The following is a 22,938-nucleotide window of genomic DNA, read 5'->3' on the forward strand; positions in this document are numbered from 1 at the left end:
TCATTGCTTACTCAAGGTGCTTTCAGATACATCGAAATGGCAACAGAAAAAAAGAAACGAAAAAGGAAAGTGACTTTTTAGTGGCAACATGAAGCTGCTGTGAGGTTCCATCACTGGAAATAACTCAGCGGGGAATGGCAGATTAATGAAGTTCTTCATATGATAATCGTTTAGATTCAATAGATTCAATTCCTTTTTTTTTTTTATCAATCAGCTGTTTGGGAAGTTGACTGGCGAGTTTTGTCATAGTTTCCAAGTGGCTTAGGGATACTTTTTTGTTACTAATTAGTCTATGTTGGTTTGTTAAAAAATGTGCTATATAGTCCATTATTAGATTTAAATATTTATTTACCGGTATACCTAAAATAGCGTAACTGATGATTTTTTGCTTTAGATTTTTATTTTATTTCCATTATATTCTAGAGGCATTTAGGCCCTAAATGCTTTATTATCCTTTCAACCCGTGGAGCTGTGCTTTGCCACATTCTAGGCACACTGGCTTGCCTTTCACTTCGACAAAGAAGAAATAATTTGTCCATTTCTCTTGGAAAAAATGGCTTTTTCCTTTTCTTAGTGATCTCCATGATGCAGCGCTTTCAGATCATTCAGTGCGGCCAATTGTGACCTCCCACACGATATGTCACATAAAACCATATGACTCTGATCTATGCTATATTTAGAGCTACAGTGTGTAATAATTACAGGGATATACAGTCAGAAATGTAATATATTATACATAACTATGTTATTTTATCATCATCTACGAGCTCAGCCTCTTAACCTTAATATTTGCGTTGCCTTAGAATTCGTTATTTATAATTACATAGGAGCGGGTCTCGCAGCCATGGAGGCAGACATCTTTGCGCTACGGCAGGGCAGAGCCAACAAACTAGCGATTGCGAGATCGCCCATTACGCTCGAAAGTAACTACAGCAAGTTGAGAGAGATGAACTGAGACGGTACTGAACAATAGATGGCAGTATTAAAATTATCTATGTAAACAAACCTCATCACTTGAGAAGGTAGGTGATGCGGACGTCGTGGAAGACATTGTGTCCTGTAATGCTCGCCGTACTGTTGGGGGGGAGAAGCGGTGTGGGGGAGATGTTCATGTTGCTGCGGTCTGCAGTCTGGACGTTAGATGTCGCTAAAAATTACACACTGTAGCTTTAATATGAAAAATACCTTGAAGGGAAGGGCCGGGTCAAATGGGCTTGCGGGTCATATGCGGCCCAGAGTCCCGAGGTTTCCCACCACTAAATCTTCGGGGATATTTTAAAACCCTCTCTTTGTTATTTTACCTTCATAATTTCTGTTTATTCCCGCATTCTGACCCAACGTCCTTTTTCTTTTCAGTCTGTCATTAATATCATATTATTAATGGATAATGCTAGTATAATGTTAGTTATTGTGAATTCTTTTATGCGTTACAACAAAAAAAATGAAAACCTAAAGAAGAATTTAATGTTTTAATTTCATTAAAACATTTCATTCAGTATATTGATTTGATATTTACAGTTTTATTCTTTTAAAAATAATCAATGTCTAGTTACTATATAAAATAACGACTTCCTGTTTAATAAGACTTTTATCTTTCCTTCTAGTGTATTGATAAGTATAAAAAAGAAGCAAAAATAACTCATTGTTGGATAACTGCAGTAAAGAGCGGCACCTTTGCTGTAAAGTTACTGTGAATTACTGCCTACGTACTCTACCAACCACTTGTCGTGCCATGAAGTTTACTTATTGCTATTGGTACTTTAACCTAAACACACAGAGTTAAATGACATTACATCAGAAGGGGAACAGAGGAAGAATCCAGTGAAATTTGTAAATAAAAATATGAACACAGATTTGAATTGTGTCAAACAGATGCAAGTACTACAGAAACTGCTCCTTCATTTTCACCATTAAAATGTTTTTTACCAACTGTATTTTACAGTATTAAAGACTGTTCTGCTAAAAAAAAAAAAGTTAATTAGACTTTTAATTTTTGTGATTTTTAAATTAGTTGTAATTTCCTTATTTTAAATTGGTAAATATGGAACAACTGAGTGTGGATATGCACCCATTATTTAGTGTGGTGGAGGATCTGTGATGGTGTGGGCTGTCTTGTTCCCAAAAGGGCTGGGAGCCTTATTAAATTACGCAGCTGTTTGAAATGCCAGATATTTGGAAAAACTAAGAAAAGCAATGTGACAAGAGGACTCATCCTGTGTTTGTTTTGAACATAGTGAGTTGGCTGCTCAGGGTCACCAAGTCTTGCTTATAGCCATTTATCTTAGAATATGTATTCATATGTTTTATTAAACACAAAAAAGCATTAGTTCTTAGTGGAGTCAAAAACATTTGTTTATGTATATTTTTACCTGTATTTATTATCAGATGTTATACCGATAAATCTTTAATCAGTTTATTTTTTTGTTATGAATGGCAATCATTATAGAAATAAAAGATGACCATTATACTTTGACATGCAGCACTGCTTTTTAGGTAAAGTTACACGGACATCAATCACTGTTGGGGAACGCTGACTTAGTGGCTATGAAAGTTCCTTGGGATATCATCAGTGATAATATGAGCTCCTTCCCAAGAAGTTAGTTTGATGTTTTCTTCTACAGTATTCATTCAATTTAGAGGTTAACTTTGTATTGTCTTCCCAGCCTGGGTTTGTGGTTTGGTAAAACAGTGTGAATGTGCGTCACGGTGAAGATAAGGTCAAAGGAATGATATGGGATGATTTGTCAGTTTCTACCAAATGGTGTATTATGAATAATAATTTAGTTAGGGTCAGATTACACTGGACGCTCACCTGTATCTGACACTAGTGGTATCGCGTGGTCGCCATTAATGTCCAATTTTCAATGAAAACAGAAATAGAATGTAGATAAAGGCAGCACACCATCCAGCTTCACACCCAGACACATAATTACCCCAATGGGCTGCAGTGAGGGATCATATCCCAGTACGCAGTGGGGGGTCAGCGGCGATAAGCTTCAGCCCAGCTCCCTACATGGAGCATAATTACTCTATTGATAATTCACCAGGAAAATGGTCCCAGCCAATTGCAGAGCTCCGATATAATGGATTGAACGATGAAACGAGGAGCAAATGGAGGAAGAAGGCTGCGAGGGGCCGTGTGTATGTGGGTGGGTTACACATGGGGGCAAGCAGCAAGGGCCTTTTATTAGAAATGAAAATATGTTTAGGTCATAGGGGGACCCATTTTCCCTGGAGATAATAAAGCCAATGAAATGTAAAGCAGGGGAAGAGCTTGGAATGGGGTCCAACTGGGGCTGTTTATCTGTGTGTGTCCTGCATTAGCCCATTTATTCCCAGCCTCAAATTAGCTAATCATTCTCCAAGGGGAAGGACTTGGTCAGGAAATTGACATTTAGCAGCATAGGCTCACTCTATTAACTACAGTAAATTTAATTTGCTGCACACCCCAGAAGTGGGATGTTTGTATTGCCATCAGATGGAGAAAGGGAGGGGAGAACAAGAGTGAACTGCAGAGAAACTGTGCTTCTGCTTCTGGCCCAAATTTCTTTGGCTGTAAAAATAGGATTCAGATTCCAAACTCTGGCTTTGTTGTATTTTTTCCTCATGTACCGCTGATTATAAACATATACACTGTTAACCAATGATGGTTTTCTTCATGTTTTTTCCATTAGAACTAATTTTCTAAGTTGGGCCCTGTCAAATTGTGTGCAGTTTATTAAACACCATAAATCACATATTCTGTGACCACTTTCACATGTAGCTCTGAATGTAGCTCTGAATCAGATTTGTCGTCAAGGTTATTATCAGGAGTAAATCAGCATTTAGCTGGCCCCGTCCTTACATTTTCCAGTTAACATTTCCAAGAGTACGTGGGAAACCGCAGTTTCAAAGAAGTCTAGGTTATTCATAAAGCACTAATTTACAATTAAAGTCACTTCAAGGCAATGATCAGATCCTGTTTCTTTTCAGTTACATGGAATCCAGGTTGAATCGGTCCATTTCTTTCCTACATTATTCAGTCATATAGTCGGAGAAGATATTGTAACAGTAGAATTCAATCCAATTTGTTACATAAAGTCCCCTTATAGTTTTTTAGTATCAATAAAACGTTGGCTATTAAAAGACATTTGGCTGCTTACATTGATTTGTTGACTGTACAGCCTTCACGTTCACTTGAGCAAACGTAACAACAACAGTATGTTATGTTATGACTTATATCCAAGCCAGCTGCAGAATGAACGAACAGTAATGAGAACCATGAAACACAGATCTTCCAGGGCTAAAGGACAAAAAAAAAAAAAAAATGAATACAAAAATGCTTGCGATCTGGCAGGCAGAAGCGGTACAATATTTTCAGTTGTTTTACTCAGCTACAGCTCAAACTGTACAACCAAACCTCAGGGTTTAAATGTTCACAGCTCAGGATATCTGTTCTTATCTGTTCTTAATTCGTACTCTGATGCGATCTGACTGCTCATAGTGTATGTTCAAAACCTTTAGGCTCACTTCAAAAGTTCAAAAACTTTAGACTTTGTCTAACTGTAAAGTGAAGTCTGAGAAGAAGAATTTCTTGTTTTCAGGTACATCGGCTCGTAGACATTCATAGCTCTCCGTCAACAGCAGGACATGATCACCTCACAAGGGCTGATTGAATTTCGAGCATGTTTGGTTTTCATCCGGCTGTAGGATTGTTGATAGGGAAATGGTCAAGAGAAGCTAATTTCCCCAGGTTACCGTCAAGGGCAGATTATACTTCTGTCACCGCACACATCAAATGTCACTTGGGTATGGTCGTGAACCAGTTTTGCTGGTATGCTTCTGCACCAGCGGTCTGGAATTTCTAGGGACGCACAACAGTTTCCCCGCCAAAGCGCATGGGGGAGCCTCTTTGAGAATTCATGAGAACTTTGGCGGATGGTCACGAGAACTTTGGCGGTGCCGGTGGGAGTGTTTATCTTCCAAAACAACAATGGTGCGTCTGCAAGATATCACGGTCACGGAGATGGATCTAGAGTTGCTAGACATCGAAGAGGATATATTTATTTATATCATTTGTCTGAGGCATCGTACAAGTGGTTGTACTTTCGAACCTCCTCGATTAACCTTTCGTCGTAGTTGTCCATTGTAGTTGTTCCTCGGTTTTTAAAAATGCGGCTCCCCAGCACCGAACAGAGAAGGATGACCACACAGACAGCCAGAAAGGAACACCAAGGACCAATCACAGCTGCTTTTTGTCTGCATGCTTCCGCTTGAGGTCTGCGCGGGTTTGCGACTGTCCGAAGCGTAGCCAGGATTTTTTTTTAGGTGTGCAACTACGGTTGCAGAACCTCTGCTAGGGGGGGCGTGGTCGCGCACAGAGACAGGTTATTGCTAGCTGGATTCAAATGGTCAGGGAGCTCCTGCATGGTTTTTATATCTTCTCTGTTTAAAAATACACAAGCAGATTTGGTTAATAGATTCACAAAAAACTCCTTGGGTAAGATTTATTTATTTTTTTTCCTGAGCTGGACAGGCGACCTATCGAGGCTAAAGTGAGAGTCTGGCAGCTCCATCAGTTGCTTGTTTTTTTAAAGAAAGAGACATTGTTAAACTTTGATGCATTGAACAAAGATGATATTCTGTATAACTTAAATAGGTTACTGAATTACTTTGTCAAGAAAAGAAACACACAAAAGTGAGTGTGGAGTACCTTCAGTGTGAAATAAAAGCAGAGCTCATAAAGTTGTTGGCAGAGATCGTTAAGTGGATCTCTCTGCCAATGAAATAAACTTTGCCAAAGAAAAAAGACCAGAATTAGTAATACTTTCTATTGAATGAACATTAAAGGCTGAAAAAAATGAGGTTAACATAAGCACAATTGTATTTAATGCATACATGTAGAGAAGCAGCTGAAAGTTGCAGAGTATGTCTAACAGTCAAAGCCAATGGTAGCATTCATTCATTCATTCAGAGAGAAAGCACAGGCTAATGAATGTGACAATAACTGTAATCTTTTAAAAAGCAGCAAACCTTTAATGCTAGCTGTAAAAACTTGTAGAGTTTCTGCCTGACCTTTGACCCTCTGTAATTAATGCGTCTTTTACCTTAGTGTTTCAGCATTATTGGGTTTGTCCAACGGTTAAAAGTAATTGATATGAATAAAACCATTCCTTTTTTATATTTCAGTACAAAGTGAAAATATGTAGCTATTATTTAAGAGATAATCATCATTTTAAGATCTTGATTTCCAAAAGGAAAGTTGTTTTTGCATTCTACATCAGTGACTTTAGAAAACAGTGCCCAGATGTTTTTTTTTTTTAATCATTGCTTCCCCGAGATTCCCTCATGGAGACACTTTGACATGGCTCAGTGGCTCTGCGGTGATCAGGATCACTGGGGCCTAATTGATTGCAACAGTTGTCGGAGTGTTGTCTGTTAGAGTGGTGACAGGTGTCTGAAGAAAATGATTAGTTCTCTGTTGGGAGAGAGACAGCTCTGGATGTCCCAAACTGCAAACTAATAAAGGGGGGAAAGCAATAAAGCTCGCGGACAGCAGGTTTGACTGTTTTTATAGACAAATCAATAAAATGATAGATGATGGAAAATAACGGCGTCTCAGCTGCCAATTTCTACTGAGACAACAAATCATGACCTCCCCAACTCCTTTGATACACAGCGCAGACACAAGCTGGAGTCACTTAAACACTCATCGCGCTGTAGCATGCCTGTGTTATGTAGTGTGACGCATAAATATGGTTCAATGGATCTTTTAGGCACATTTAGATAGAAGTTGTATTTCAGATTTACTTTTTCCTGGCACCTAAATCTGAGTAGAACATTTTGGTGTGTTACAGCTAACAAAGTAAATCTTCCACTGTAAATCTTTCTGAGACTAGAGGGCCAGAATCGGGATCAATACTGAGGACAGGTCTCCCTCCAAGCCCGTCTCTAATTGGCTCCATTTTTGCAGCGTTTGTGTGTGTGTGTGTTTTATGGTGTATTGGTTTGTATAGAACTATTATTACACTCATGCAATAAACGATGAATCCTTCCACTTTTGGGAAATTTGATCAGATAGAGTATCGTTTTTGTGGTTGAAGGGATGCAAACATTATAGTGCTGTGATGGCATAATACAATCTATATGCTGCTGATTTAATTTTGTTCCAGCAGATTTCATCAATTTGGTTTAGATTTAAGGTCTGTTGTGTTTCCCAAAAATCCAGCTGTGTGTCTTTATTACACTGAGCCTTGTTTTGCTTCCAGTGTTTGACTGTGAAGAAGGAAAATCATCTAACACCACAGCAACTGTTCTGTTCTGCATCTAAAGTCAGGTTTGCCCATTTGTTTATTTGTGTTTTCTGCCACTTCTGCCTTCTACATCCAGGTAAATGAAACTGCCCGAACAGCAGTAATTTAAACTCTCTTGTAAATACTTCTACAAAGTAATTCATATAGAAGCCAGGTACCTTGCAAAAGTATTCATACCAGAACACCATAACATTAGGAAATGGAAATGTCATCACAACAATACATGAATTTAAACAGTTTAAAGGTCTGAATATTTTTCGTCTTTGTGCTCAAAGAAAAATCTTCTCGAAATACTGAATGTTCTACCCGTTATTGGACAAAATATCAGGAACAATATTTTTCTCCGCAGCATATTTTTTGAAAACTGTGGCTTTGTTTGGTAAAGGAACACCTTAATGCTTTTTTGCCTTCCTTAATGTTTTTATGCTGCTTCATATAAAAAATAGACTTAAGGTTGGTTTATACGCGGACACCAGGTCATCTGCGTAGGTGTCGCAGTAAACGTAAATATTCCCCCGCCCCTTCCACAGACACTCTGGTGCACCTCTCCAAAATTGTATGTGACCGCAGACAGTGCCGCAGACAGGAGGCCTCTGATTGGTCTAATATACATCTGCTCTACACTATGTGTATTTCCTTTTTGGCACCTTACCGGGTTGTTTTGTTTGTATGACTGCCATTGTGGAAAAAGACTTGTGAAGTTGGACCAGCTAAAAGAACGAGAACGCTGGGACCCTTTTTTCCGCCTTTTTCCATCTCCGTTGTCGCACAATTTTGCCCCTATTCCTCACCGCCTCGGCCGTATCTTGACCCACAGCTACTTCCTGATAGTCCCTCTTGTGTTGTGGCGTGGAGTAACATAGCGCAGACCACGCTTCAATGTTGGTCATGAATCAAAAAATATCTGTAACAAGCTCAGTGTGACACACTGCCGAGAGTATAACCAGCCCTTTAAGGAGTTCCCAGATCTCATTTCCAAAGGTGAGGGTGGGAATGTAGATCGATTGGTAAAACGAGAGCTTTGCCCCTGTCTCAGCTCCTTCTTCACACGAAAGTCCGGTACAGCGACTGCATCACTGCTGACGCCGCACTGATCCGCCTAAAGATCTCACGCTCCATCCGTCCCTCACTGGTGAACAAGACCCCAAGATACCTGAACTCCTCCACTTGAGACAAGGACTCTCCACCGACTCGCCTCCCTCGGGAGGTGTTCCAGGCATGTCCTATTGGGAGAAGGCCTTGTGGAAGGCACAGGACACGCTGGAGGGACTATGTCTCTGAGCTGGCCTTATGTCGCCTTGGGGGTCCCCCCAGAACAGGAGGAGGTATGTGTGGATTGGGAACTCTGGCCATCCCTGCTTAAACTGCTGCCTCCGCGATCCCACCCCAAATAAAGCGGAAGAAAATGGAATGGAATGGGAAAATAAACTTGAGGAGTTTGAATACTTCAATAATGATCCAACAACTTTAGCAGTCTAGGTGGTTCTTGGTGATATGCATGATGGGTAAAGGAATACTGAAATCTGGAGAAATTAAAATCGGTTAGAGATGGCAAAAATGCAAGACTAAAATGAAGGTTCACCATGTTGCAGTAAAACAGTCCTGAGCATACAGCCAGAGCTACAACTTAAAGGGTTACATAGACCGATATTCAGAATGTACTGGTAGTGATGGTCATGGACTTTCTCCCTAGAATCAGTTTGAGCCTGAACTTTATGAGAAAGATTATTTAAAAAAAAAATTTGAAAAGGTATTAACTATAGACTCAGAGAAGTTGAAAACAAATTCATCAATGTTTTTTACATTTTGGTTTGTAAAATGTTCCATGTTACTATTACCAAACACACCTGCAAATAAAATCTAACCCAGACTAAATCTCTAAAGGTATAAGGTGTTTAAATGTTGGATATTTTAGCAAATTTTCATCTCATCTAAATTTTCTAATAGTAATCATATCTAATTTCAGGTCTCATTCTCGCCACCGGAGGTCTCGCAGCAGGAGCAGCAGCCACAGCCGCAGCCACCGAACAAGCCATAGCCGCAAGAGGAGCCGCAGCCGAGAGCGGGACAGAAGTCGGCGTAAGGGCCGGGACAGGGACAAAGAGAGGGAGCGAGACAGAGGAAAAGACAGAGACAAGGACAAAAGTAAAGACAAGAAAGGGTGAGTTGAAGGATAATTCAGACAGACACAACTCAATCCCAGGTTTTATTCCCAAAGGGGAGCAAAATATGTTGATTTGTGATGTAAGGATGGAAACTTTGAGTCCATTTCCTTCTCCTCCATCCATCACTCAGTCCCTCCATCCATCAATCCATCATCTCATGTTTTTCTTCTTCTTCCATCCTATTGTCACACGTAGGTCAATACTGGCCATATAATGTCTTGAAATCCCCTGCCGTAAGAGAAGACATCACAGTCGGATATGAATAAATGGTAGAAAAGCACTTTTACATTGTAAGAATGCTTTGGTCACCAGATCATAATGGGGATTTCTTTCTTCCCTCCAGGGTCAGGTGCAATAAGTCTAGAAACAAAACGAGATAAATCCACCTACTGTGTCTTTTTAGCCCACATCTAAAAAAAGGAACACCTTATTGAAGCAGGAAAAGTTGACATCTTTACTGGCAACGTGTCGGCCTCTTATGACTGTAACACAGACTAAGATCAGATTTGGTGTAGTGGATACTTTACACATATATGCTGTAATACTGCAGTAACCCCTTTAGAGGCCTTTCTTTGCTTCTACCAGAAACACACTCCCAAATGCGCCCCAAGACTTAATTCCCAAACTCCACATATACGCAGTTTTAAGTGAACAGATCAAAAAGTAGAGAAATGTATTTCACATCACGAAGCCTACATTTTTCAGGTCAGAGTATGTAATATACAGTGCCACCTGAAAGTGCTGGCTTACCTTCACTCTTTCTTAACTTACAAAATTATTCCAACTTTTTCCCTAAAATATTTGCACACCGACACATAATAATGGGTGAACCCAACTTTTTTATTTTTGAAAATGGATTTTTAATCTAATGTCTCATATGTGTTCACAACTACATCTTTATATTTTTGTGGAGCAGCTACTGTATTAGAGGCTTTTCTGCATGTTACAAGCTTGACATACCTAGCTTGGGAATATTTCTTGGCAGAATCTTTTAAAAATAGGGATAAGGGTTGGTAGACAGACTTTTGTAGGTCTTTACAATTGGATTTATATCTGGGCTCTCCGAGAGCGCAGACCTCCACTAAGCAGCAAACTTTGCCCCATATTGTGACTTACACCTAAAGTTAAAATTTTCACTTGATCTGGATGATTACCAAATATAAATGAATTGTTCCTAGGCATGAGGCGCACCGCTGGTAAAAATTATCATAAAACCCGTACCGACATTTTCAATAAATCCCACTAACAAACCAGCATCCTTCCCTTTTCTTGTGTTTTTGACTTCAGTAAAATACCTCCAGACTTTTTGAGTCCGATGGTAAAGCTGTCAATAGTCGGTGCCGCCACCCTCTGGTGTCTTTTAATCTTTTAAAAAACTCCTGTATCCAGATTATGATGTGGATCATCGCAAAAATTTACTGGGTTGCTCATTGGCATGATGGACACCTCTGATAAGAATGTCATTAAAAGCAACCGACACGCATACAAACTTCTATAAAAACTTAACTTCCTTGGCAGATGTAATGATCGCAGTTTAACAAAGCACATTTTGCAAATCGCAAAGGAGCTGTTCTTGTTACATTTCACAAGCGTAAGACGCTAATTATCTCACTCCAGCGCTGTGGGTGGAGGTGATATGCTGAAATGGGTTTGCCGCCACACTAAAGGGAAGAGAGAGTTTAAGCTAGCACGCTGATCCAAGCATGCACATAGTAAAAGAACATACCCACGTGACAATAAAGTCCTGAGACAATGGGCTCTGGACAAACAAGCTGTCAGGGTAAAAAAAAAAAGCAATAAAACTAGAGTAAACGGTCTACATACTTGTAGTAAATACTGTATTTCCATTACAAATGTGAGCTGAAGTATGTCAATATTCTTGTTCTCAAGCTACATTGCAGTTTTACGAAATCTAATAATTTTGATACAATTGAAATAACGCGCAGTTGAAGCATTAAAATATTATCGAAAAATGTAACTTTTTTTGTGTGCTTCCATTTAAGGAAATTTAATTTCCTAATTACAATTTGCTCAATTTGATGGTTAATGGAAATGCAGTGAGTGTGAAGGACAGACAAATAAAATTGCCATTGTAATTTGGCAGTGTGGTCATTATAATCATTGTTGTCTCACTTGTTTGAGTTTCCAGTCAGCCACAGTTTAACTTATAAAGTATCTCTTTATATCTGGCTGCTTTTATCTCTGCTATGCTGATAAATCATGAAATTGTGGCTGTTGAAAAAACATCTGCATGGCATCCTGCTGCCCCCACCTTGCTTCACAGTTGGGTGATTGCTTCCAGGTAATTAGTAGTGCCTGTTTCTTTAGAGACAAAATGCTTGGGGTTCTATTTTAATTTAATCAGTGGATGATGAGTGGAAAGAAAACACACCTCAGCTCAGTTTTGAGCATTGTTGCAAAGAATGTGAGTACTAACTTAAATGGGATAGTTTTCCTTTTGTAATGAATTATCTCCAATTAAAAATAAAACAGCCATTTCCTGCATTGTCATAATTTGGTGAAATAAGGCTGTTAAACTTATACAGTGCATGAGGAAAGTATTCAGTGCAGCAGATATGTGTCAATTAATCTTCCTAAAAACATCAAGTCTTGATTTTGTTTTGAACAAGCAGGGAAAGCAGCCTTACTTTGAGGCATAATGTTCTATTTATTTTAAGCTATTGCCTTTCTAAGATCACTATCGTAAAAACAAATAAAGCTAACACTGCAACGTAAGGCCAGCAGACTATATCTATTTTCATATTAAGGCTTCAATATCCTTTAGCATTGATAGGAATCTTTTTCTTTATCTCTGACCTTGCTTTAGCTGCCCTGTCTGCATTAATGTTTGTTGGTTTGTGTACATGTGTGTTTGCATTTTCACCTGTGGACGTCTTAATATATTGCAAATGTTTGATAAAGCTGTCTCGGATGGAAGTTATTTAAACCTGCAAGGATTGATTCGTTTTGATGAAACTGTTTAACGCGGACTGACCATCGGGGGGCCTTAACATCGAAGGAAACTGTGGATATTGGTGCTATATTGACCAGGACTCTAGGGAGGGGCGGTCCTGCTGTTGTGTTTCACTGCAGACTTTGAGCAGGTCCTTTCAGATTGAGATCTAGGCCTTCTAGTTTTACTTTTGGTCGTTTTGCTATGTTTATTTACACACTATTTAAACTAGACATCTGTCTCCCTGGTCTTTAAGTTTTACATTGAACAAAGAGGGTAAAAAAATAACTCTTTTTATTGTAGCTGTGTTTTTAACGAGATGAACTTTAAGATCTAAGACTTTTTCTATGTTTACAAAAGGTCTATTGCTCAAAGATACTGTTCACTTACCTGTCTAAATATGTGGAAGCAACCATTTGAGGTTCATACTCCTTTTCTAAGACAGTTGATCCACCTTACAGGTTTGGCATATAGGCCTGTCACGATAATCAATAAATCATTTAATCGCACAATGAATAAAAACTATCCACGTCATTTAATTTATCGGCTATATCGTCTCTGCCTGTGTTTTTCTCTTTTTTATTGATGACAAATCTTATGTTAGGGTGGAAAAGCTCGAAATGGAACTGGTTTCAAAGCCGAACGCAACAGCCGCAGTTTGGGAATATTTCGGATTCAAACCAAGAGAGAGAGGCAAACCGCTAAACCTATGCGAGCCAGTATGTCGCATTTGTCATAAAACAGCAACTGAGAGCAGCAAAACAATCAACCTACACATGCACCTAAAGCACAACCACCCAGCAAAGTCTCTTCAGCTAGGGACAAAAAGTAACCCTGGTGGCCCATCTGCGACAGTCCACCATCACTGAAGCAATTAATCGACAGGTAGCATACAAAAAGGACGGCGCAAAGTGGTGCGTGCTCACAGACAGCGTAGTTCATTTAATTGCTAAAGAGATGCTACTATTTATTATTGTTGAAAAGCCGGCATTTCGAAAAATGTTGCAGACATTTGATAGACAGTATGAACTCCCCAGGAAAACATACATATCACAAACGGCGATTCCACTACAGACTTCATTGTCTGTACTCTTTTGGTTGAATGTAGTTTTTATTTCCATTGTGGTTTTATCTTGTGTTTAGTTTTTATTCAAGTGTATTTTTAGTTAACAGAGACTGAGAGTCCATTTGATTTTTATTTATTGTTTTATTTTGTTAACCAGTTGCAGTGTTAAGTGTTCTGATGAAAATAAATTGTGTATATCTTTGGCAGGAAATCACATGCATTATTACGTCATTTCAATTAAATCAGAGTAAAAAGGTCTTCAAACAATATTATTGTTTATCGCAATAAGTTTTGAGACAATCGTTCAGCAAAATTTGTTATCGTGGCAGGCCTAGTGGCATATCAAGATGCTGATTCAGCAGCATGATTATTGCACAGGTGGGCCTTATGCTGGCCCAAGTAGATGACTCCTCTAGATGGAGATTAGGTACATTTTAAATTTGAATTGATGTATTCCAGGTGCGAGGTACCTGGGAACCAGTAACAGTACTAAATTTTTGCTACTGCACTCTGAACATAAACGGTGATAAATTTACATTACGTTAAACATGTGTCTGAATATGCGGTAGGTGTTTCAACCTAGCTGGCTCTGTATGCCACACTACTTTTGGTGTGTGGCAGACACAAAAAATAAAGAAAGGTGAAACTCTCGTTTTCCCTAAACCAATTTGAAATCCTGGCCGAGAAAATCACAGAATGGTTTCTTGACAAGTGAGGCGTGCTCTTAGTGGAGTCCAACCTAGACCTGTCAGGTTGATGTGGTTGTTATACAGGTGCTGGTCATAAAATTAGAATATCATGAAAAAGTAGATTGATTTCAGTAATTCCAGTTAAAAAGTGAAACTTGTATATTATATTCATACATTACATACAAACTCATATATTTCAGATGTTTATTTTGTTTAATTTTGATGATTACAAATGACAACAAATGAAAATCTCAAATTCATCATATCAGAAAATTAGAATATTGTGAAAAGGTTCAAAATTGATGGCCCCTGGTGCCACACTCTAATCAGCTAATTAACTCAAACCACCTGCAAAAGCCTTTAAATGGTCTTTCAGTTTAGTTCTATAGGCTACACAATCATGGGGAAGACTGCTGACTTGACAGTTGTCCAAAAGACGACCATCGACACCTTGCACAAGGAGGGCAAGACACAAAAGGTCATCGCTAAAGAGGCTGGCTGTTCACAGAGCTCAGTGTCCAAGCACATTAATAGAGAGGCGAAGGGAAGGAAAAGATGTGGTCGAAAAAAGTGTACAAGCAAGAGAGATAACCGCACCCTGGAGAGGATTGTGAAACAAAACCCATTCAAAAATGTGGGGGAGATTCACAAAGAGTGGACTGCAGCTGGAGTGAGTGCTTCAAGAACCACCACACACAGACGTATGAAAGACATGGGTTTCTGCTGTCGCATTCCTTGTGTCAAGCCACTCTTGAACCACAGACAGCGTCAGAAGCGTCTTGCCTGGGCTAAAGAGAAACAGGACTGGACTGCTGGTGAGTGGTCCAAAGTCATGTTCTCTGATGAAAGTAAATTTTGCATTTCCTTTGGAAATCAAGGTCCCAGAGTCTGGAGGAAAAGAAGAGAGGCACTTCATCCACGTTGCTTGAAGTCCAGTGTAAAGTTTCCACAGTCAGTGATGGTTTGGGTGCCATGTCATCTGCTGGTGTTGGTCCATTGTGTTTTCTGAGGTCCAGGGTCAACGCAGCCACATACCAGGAAGTTTTAGAGCAATTCATGCTTCCTGCAGCTGACCAACTTTTTGGAGATGCAGATTTCATTTTCCAACAGGACTTGGCACCTGCACACAGTGCCAAAGCTACCAGTACCTGGTTGAAGGACCATGGTATCCCTGTTCTTAATTGGCCAGCAAACTCTCCTGACCTTAACCCCATAGAAAATCTATGGGGTATTGTGAAGAAGAAGATGCAATACACCAGACCCAACAATTCAGAAGAGCTAAAAGCCACTATTAGAGCAACCTGGGCTATCATAACACCTGAGCAGTGCCACAGACTGATCGACTCCATGCCACGCCGCATTGCTGCAGTAATACAGGCCAAAGGAGGCCCAACTAAATACTGAGTGCTGTACATGCTCATACTTTTCATGTTCATACTTTTCAGTTGGCCAACATTTCTATAAATCCTTTGTTTTTATTGGTCTTCAGTAATATTCTAATTTTCTGATATGATGAATTTGAGATTTTCATTTGTTGTCATTTGTAATCATCAAAATTAAACAAAATAAACATCTGAAATATATGAGTTTGTATGTAATGTATGAATATAATATACAAGTTTCACTTTTTAAATGGAATTACTGAAATCAATCTACTTTTTCATGATATTCTAATTTTATGACCAGCACCTGTAATGCAGACACCTCTTCATCTACGATTAAAAGGACCACATTACTTGTATTAGCATCCCCAGCATCCCGTACACCTGGAGCAACACCTCACATGAAGCTGGCTCTACTCTGCTTCTATTTCAGTTTAAAAAGTTTGTGATCTAAGTTTGAGTTTGGGTGCCATGAAAAAAATGCCCTTTTTGCAGAAGAAAACCAAAAGACATTTTTTCTGATACAGAATCTTTGAAACTTTATACCTTGTCTAAAATAAGATACGTCCCCTTTCTTCCTCACCTCCCATCTGCCTTTTCTAATAAAGATGGGGGTAGATTTTGTACAAGCTCCCTCCAAGTCATTCTCCGTTTTACCTGCACCCAAAACACGCATTCATACACTTATTAAAACTCTCCAACTTCATTTCCATCCAGGTTCCCTCGGTAGGTGAAAGAAGGGGAGCGCTGCAGTGCGGCGCTGATGGCAGGGTGGAGTGGTGAGATACAGGGGCTTTATAGTGTCTGTCAGGATGAAAGAGGGGCCCCATCACAGCAGCACCCTGACACCGACTCTGTGCTTGCGCACATGTGTTTGGTGTTGTTGTCATTAAACATTTAAGACTCTTCTAGTATGACAGCAGGCAAGTTGGTGCTCCGGCGACGTGTTTTCATGCAAAATTTATTGAAAAAGACGAGCCGTTGTTAAGAGATCTTGTAGCCTTTCACTGGTGGCAAAGGGTAAGTGCTTGATTGTTGGGTTCAGCGGGTGTTAGCATGTGCATACGTCTGTGTTTAGTCAGGGTTGTAAGCAAGGTCATCGGATCAGCTTCAGTTCAAATAAACATCTTGCCCGGTTGTTACAGGAGCTTCCTTTAAAAACCAGAAGCACAGTTTTTTCCGGTGAAAGGTTTTATTTTTATTCAGGAGGAGAGTTGTATGAGCTTCGCTGTAGTTTATTTTGATCAAGATTTAAATGACATTAGTATAGAACTGCATGGAATTACACAGCTGCTTTCATCTATACATGCTTAATTTGGCACATTTAAATTTATATTATTTTAGGTTTAAAGTTTTTCATAAATCTCAGAAAAGAAGCATGCATCATTGGGGACTTTTTAGTTGTATGGTCATCTACTGTTTTAAAAACGTATACCCAGAGAGGTATCAAAGAAAAACAACTTCAGTTAGATACTTTAGACTAATAAAGAAGAATTGTCATTCTGTTGCATCCAGTCATTGGCTTTTCAGCAATCACTCCAACTTTAGTAGGTTATGTTTTGCTCCCTTGATGAAGGATAAGAGAAAATTTGTACCTGATTTGAGCAGATTTCTCCCAAATAAATGATTTGTTTGGTTTGTTTTAGTTCTTCCCTTTGGAATTGATTTTCTAATAAATACAGTTTCAAAGCAGTTAGAGTTTCACCCTGAACCTTAATATTTTCCATCATACTGCCTCAAGGGTCTTAATATGATTTAAGTGAGACACCGGGCAACTGCTGGAGCAGTCATAGTCGTCTTTAGTGGTAAGAAGCGTAACTTAACACAGCTTCACTCCTCTCCGACATGTTGCTGCTCAGCTCAGCTGGCTGAGAGAAGGCGAAAGTTTTTTTTTGATTGTCTTAAAGTAACAAAAAAAAAACAAAGTGAAGTTTGACCCGCTAGAAGAGCGAGGTGTGCGAGAACCCTGGGACCCTTTTCCCCCCTGGATCTCCGCTCTTTTTGGCCCTCATGTCCCTCCGTCATCGGACTAAACTCTCCCCCACTTCCTCATCGCCTCGGCCGTATCTACACCCACAGCGTATAGCGCAGACTATGCTTCAAGATTGAGCATAAATCAAAAATATCTGCGTCAAGCTCACTGCAACACACTGCTGTAAGAGTATAACCAGGAAGCGAGGTAGGAGGGCAAAAAAGGTTTAGCGCCACCGCAGCATGGGAGGGAGAACTACGTCCAGGAGCAAATGGATAAAAATAGACCGGAGGGGAAAAAAAAAAAAAAAAAAACTTGAATCGATTCTCTTGCGGACGTATCGATGCATTGGATCGTCGGCTGTTGGATCGATGCATCGATACAAAACGATTATTATTTACATCCCTAATAAACTGGCTGTTAAGCAGTGAGAATCTCATTTAACTGGACCTTATTTTTGACTTATCAGGTTTTTAATCGATTTTACATATTTTATTGATGGAAGTCAGGATTTATTGTGGTAAGTGTATATTTTCTGTCCTCGCTCCCCTTCTGATGTATCATCACACTGTTGAGGAAGTCGATTCCTTTTAAGGAGTGTTCAGCCTTTCCTGTGGGATCTCCCAACTTCCTTTCCTGTGTCACGGAGGTTGTAGAAAAACGTCAGCAGGGCATCGTCTCATGCTCAATCAGCCACGTTTGTCCAATTATACTGCACCTCCTCCACGCTGGTTCATTGGATTGTGTAGGAGCGGCTTGGTTAAATGAATGTCAGTCAAGTGAAGTGTGGGCAAAAGGTGGGCTGAGGGAGCATTATGATGACCTATTCCTACAAAGACGTTGATGTTACTTATTTAACACTGGAGCTGATATAATGAGCTTAAGGTTAAAGATATGACATAACTGCTATTCTTTATTAAAGCATCCTATTGATGTTTTTTCTTCTATATAAAGCAGGACTTTCTGGCTTCAAGTCTACACCTTGAATGGCTTTATCAAAATAAGAATACATGTTTAATGCTTCAGGTATTCCTATGATTCTTGCCTATAAAAGCGTGCTCGAGCCCCTCTAATTGCAGGCAAATGCCATGAATGTGATTGTTTAATAATTCCTCTCATTAACGTGTCTTCTCCCTGACAAGCCAAACAGAGCCCAGCTACACCGCAGGGATCCCTGCAGGACCTGCAGGCCCTGCTTTGGCTAACTCTTCTCCATCACTCAGCTCTAACCTCTGAAAGGCTAGATGCTGCGAGGCAGAAAGAGAATAAAACCCCCACACACACAAGCAGAAAGATATTTGCACTTAGGTTTGTTGATTTTTCTCTCCCATCTTTTCTCGCTCTGAGGAACTGATTGTCTGCTCCTTTGCCTCCGTAGAACATCTATCAGCTCATTAGGTTTGATAATACACAGAGAAAGTAAGTGATTTTGTGTGTTTTTTGTATGTGTATGTGCAGCTCTGCCTGGGGCTGCCTCTCAGCCTGCTGGGAATGTATGTATGGGTGGTGTGGATGGGACTATGGGCTGCTGTGATTGTCTGTAGGACTCTAGGCTGTGTCTGGCACTGGGAGAGTGAGTCTGGGGAGGTAAAAAAGACTTCAAACACCATCCTCGAATGGTTAGGATACACTTGCATTGACTTGAATCAATGAGCTGTAAGTGTGTGTTTTATTTGTGTGTGCTTCAATTGGGACGAGGTGAGTCTGGTGGCCAAGAGCAAGACGAGACACGGGTAAGGCTAAAGCGATTTTGGTGCATTTGTATTTTGGGTGGGTGGGAGACCAAGCGAATGGAGCGGGAGTGATGCCTACATGCAAAAAGGTGGACAATACGCCCACCCACACCCAGGTCCCTGTACGCCAACACATGAATACACTGAGAGGTGCAGCTGTAGTGTTTTTATGGCCCTTGGCTGTTTGTAGTCATTAGCTTTTTTTTGTCATAACAAAAATAAGCTTAAATCTAACTGCAAAACAACTTGGTGAGATACTGTAAAACATGTTACTAGTTCCACAGTTTGACAGCATTAATGTCAGAAAACAAAACCCATAGATTTAGTGTTTGGAAAAAATGGGGAAAACAGGTTTTCAAGGTTTTATTTGAGGTTTAAGAGTTGTTCAGTTCAGTTTTAATTTATTCATATAGTGCCTATTCATTATTTTCCAATTGAAGGCACCTTGGAAGATAAAAGGATATAGATCCAATCTTAAAATCTTAAATTAAATACATTTAAAGTGATCAAATCATAAATACTGTCTTCATCAAACTGACTTGGATTTTGAGCAAACTTTTAAAATGTCACCCCCCCCAAAAAAAAAATTAGAAGTTTCTATATGCTGGTTAGGAGCAAGTTAACCAGGTTAAGAAAGTGTGAGTTCAAGTTGATGTTACATATGGCTGTGACCCAAACCTAAAGGCAGGCTTCATTTTCTTTTTCTCTTGCAAAATTAAGGAATGCATTTCAGGTTTTGGTTTCCCTCAACGTTTTCTAATGTCAAACTCCAGTATGCACATAAAACTCTTATGGAAACATGGCCATAGATTTAGATGGTTATATTTAAGCTTCATAACATACAGTTATCAATATTAATCCTATATATGGTATTTTGAGTAGCTATATATACTATATAGCTACTCAAAATGCCAGGCTGTGAAGAAAATAATGATCTATTCAGGGTTTTGAAACGCACATCTAAAATATTCCAACGCTCACTGGATGCATAACTTTGGGAGGGATATTTGATTAAAAATGTTTTAATCCAATTTTTCTTTTTTTTTGCCATTTCTTCTACGTCCTTTTTTCAAGTCTTTCTTTAAATTTTTTTTAAGATTTGTGTGTGTGTGTGTACCTGTCTAGCCCTGAGTGAGGACCATTTTTCCAATTTCACCATCAATTGAGGACCAGTTGTTGAAAAGTGAGTACAATTTGCTGGTCCTCACATGCTATTTTGGTAATGGTTAGGTTTAGGATTAGGGTGAGGTATGCATAGGTAATGGTTAGGTTTATGGTTCGTTTTAGGTTTAGGGCATAGAAAGGGTTGAAAATGACTTAAAATCAATGGAAGTCGATGGGAGTCAACACATGATTCTCAAAATGGTAGAAAAAATGTGTGTGTGTGTGTGTGTGTGTGTGTGTGTGTGTATTGTAGGGTAAAGGTCATGCTAAATAACATATAGAATTTTAGAAAAAGTCCATGTCCAGGTCTGGATGGTGACTTTTCTTCAGCAGCTTTCTTCATCAAACCAAAAAAAAAAAACAAAGTGCACAAAGCGAATTGCAAAAAATATTTATTTCCACCAATTTTTTAATATTAAAATCACAAACATTTCGTTCTTATTACTATTTCTATGTAGCAGAAAGTGACACCTAAATTTAAGTTAAATTTCAGACAAAATGGGCAACTTTCTAAAAAAAAGAGTAAACTTACAATTCTTTGAAGAATAAACATTCAGCCCTCTTTGATACCTTATAAAATAATATGCATATAATAACAATGCCATCATTCGCCTTTAGAAATCCCTGAATGAGTATCAGTCATTTATGTGTAAACTAATTCCAGTTCGAATTGAGGTATTCTAGGATACAGGAAGGCTGCAGATGAGCCAGGAAGAAAGGGAGTTTTTAATGCAATAACCTAAGATTTGAAAATCTAAAAGAGCATTGTTTAATCCATTCTGCAGAAAAGGAAACAGTATTTTGTAGCAAATTCACCCAAACTTAGCTCTACTAAACCTTGTGAAGCCAAAGTATAACTAAAAGGTGTTTCTACACATTGTAGCAGGCAAGGATTGATTTTTAGATTTTTATTTGTAGGAAGAAAAAACAAGGTAAATAACTTTCCAATACAATGAATAAAAGGTTTTTGGTTGAAGAATGAACATAAAAATTTTCAGAATGATTTGAAACGAGTAGTTACTCAGTAAAACAGCCCAAAACTAAAGTTCATTGATTATAAAATAGTCTGTGGCTCTAAATAATCTCAATACAATATAATGCTGATATTAAAGCATTCAAAAAATGTAAAAGAAACAACAATGAAGCTTTTCCTGTCGTGTCTTTGACAAGAAAGCAAAAAACAAAAATGTTGCTATGTCTAATCACTGGAGAGACACTGACTGTGCGATAGAGAACTGTGACAATCCACTTACTTTGCTCTGTAATCTGTTTAACCATTTAGTGAGCTGTTAAGGGAATATGCAAACACTCACACACACTAGAGAGGAAGAACACGGCAGACACCCTGCAGGCTGCAGCGGCACACAGGAGAGTTTGACTCCTGAACTGGGTTGCATATTTGGAGCAGTGTGTGTTTTTTTATTTTTTTTTGGAGACCTGCTGTAGGCACCGAAAGAAGCCAGGCCTGGAGCATGATGACAGAGACCAGACCTGGCCAAATAGAAACCCCACACCCCCCTCCCCAACAATCCAATTAGCTTCTTCCTCTCTTTTATATTCTCCTCTCCTGTCCGTCCTTTCCACCTCGTCCTCGTTCTGCAGCCGAGTCTAAGCCGGTGCTGTCGAAGTTGCTGGCCGCTCCGTCTTTCCCCGGATCAGAGGAGGATGCAGACAGGATTATAAGCAGCAGGTTATGAGCTGCAAACATGACAGGCCAGCTTTGATTTAGGAGGGTTATGTAAATGGGAATTTGACAAAATGTGCTTAGTTTTTTTTTTCTGGATATGCCAGCTAGGTTTTGTTTGAAGAAAAAAATGTGGTGTTGAAATGGAGAAACAAATTCTTAGCGTTTCTTTTGGTCTAGGGTCCTGTGCTTATTCATCTGCACCAGAGGTAATGGCAGGGGATGGTTGAAGTCTCTTTACAAACATCATAGGAAGCTGTGTGTTTTCTTTGTACCCAAAAAAGAAAGAAAGAAAGAAAGAAAAGGAATCAGAAAACCAAGCAGAGAAGAGCTTTCTCCATGCACTTGACCTGTGTTGCTCAGAGACAGAAATACAGCTCTGCAGATATTGCCTAATGGCATTGATCATTACAAGAATACTCCTCTCAGACTGGGCAAACAGCTTTTCAGACGTACAGTTAAGTACCATGACTCAGTGGTGGAAGTAAATATTGCCCGAGAGGCGCATATAACAATCGTCCTCAGTGGAGGTTTGAAATGCTCTGCCACTCTCAGAGTATTTTCTTTTATGCTGAAATGAGCCGAAACAAAACATACTTTTGTGTATTTAGGAATAACACAAGTGGGTTCAATGTAAGATTGTGATGATAGAGGGATGAGAGCGCCTATTAGTGTCACCGCTAGAGTTTGGCAGTTGAACATGGTTCAAATTGAGCTCCGAGGAGCAGAGGGAAGACACTGAGGCCTACCTCGTCTCCTTCACTCCATTCCTTCCCGTTTAGCCTGCCACTTTTTTTTTTTTGTAGAAGTTTTGATCTCTCGGCCAATGTTTAATTCA

The 22,938-nt window shown here is 39.4% G+C and overlaps 1 protein-coding gene across 1 annotated transcript in view; it reads left to right on the top strand.

Moving 5' to 3' along the window:
- The window catches only part of rsrc1 (arginine/serine-rich coiled-coil 1), a 179,031-nt gene that overhangs the window by 27,400 nt on the left and 128,693 nt on the right, over positions 1-22,938 (top strand). The window contains exon 4 of the mRNA XM_038298615.1: positions 9,259-9,453. Coding sequence (XP_038154543.1) covers positions 9,259-9,453 — 195 coding nt within the window. The remainder of the gene's footprint in view (positions 1-9,258; positions 9,454-22,938) is intronic.

This window comes from Cyprinodon tularosa, unplaced genomic scaffold (genome assembly GCF_016077235.1).
Source record: "Cyprinodon tularosa strain WSP-4 unplaced genomic scaffold, ASM1607723v1 ctg41, whole genome shotgun sequence".
In the NCBI taxonomy this organism is placed as follows: domain Eukaryota; kingdom Metazoa; phylum Chordata; class Actinopteri; order Cyprinodontiformes; family Cyprinodontidae; genus Cyprinodon; species Cyprinodon tularosa.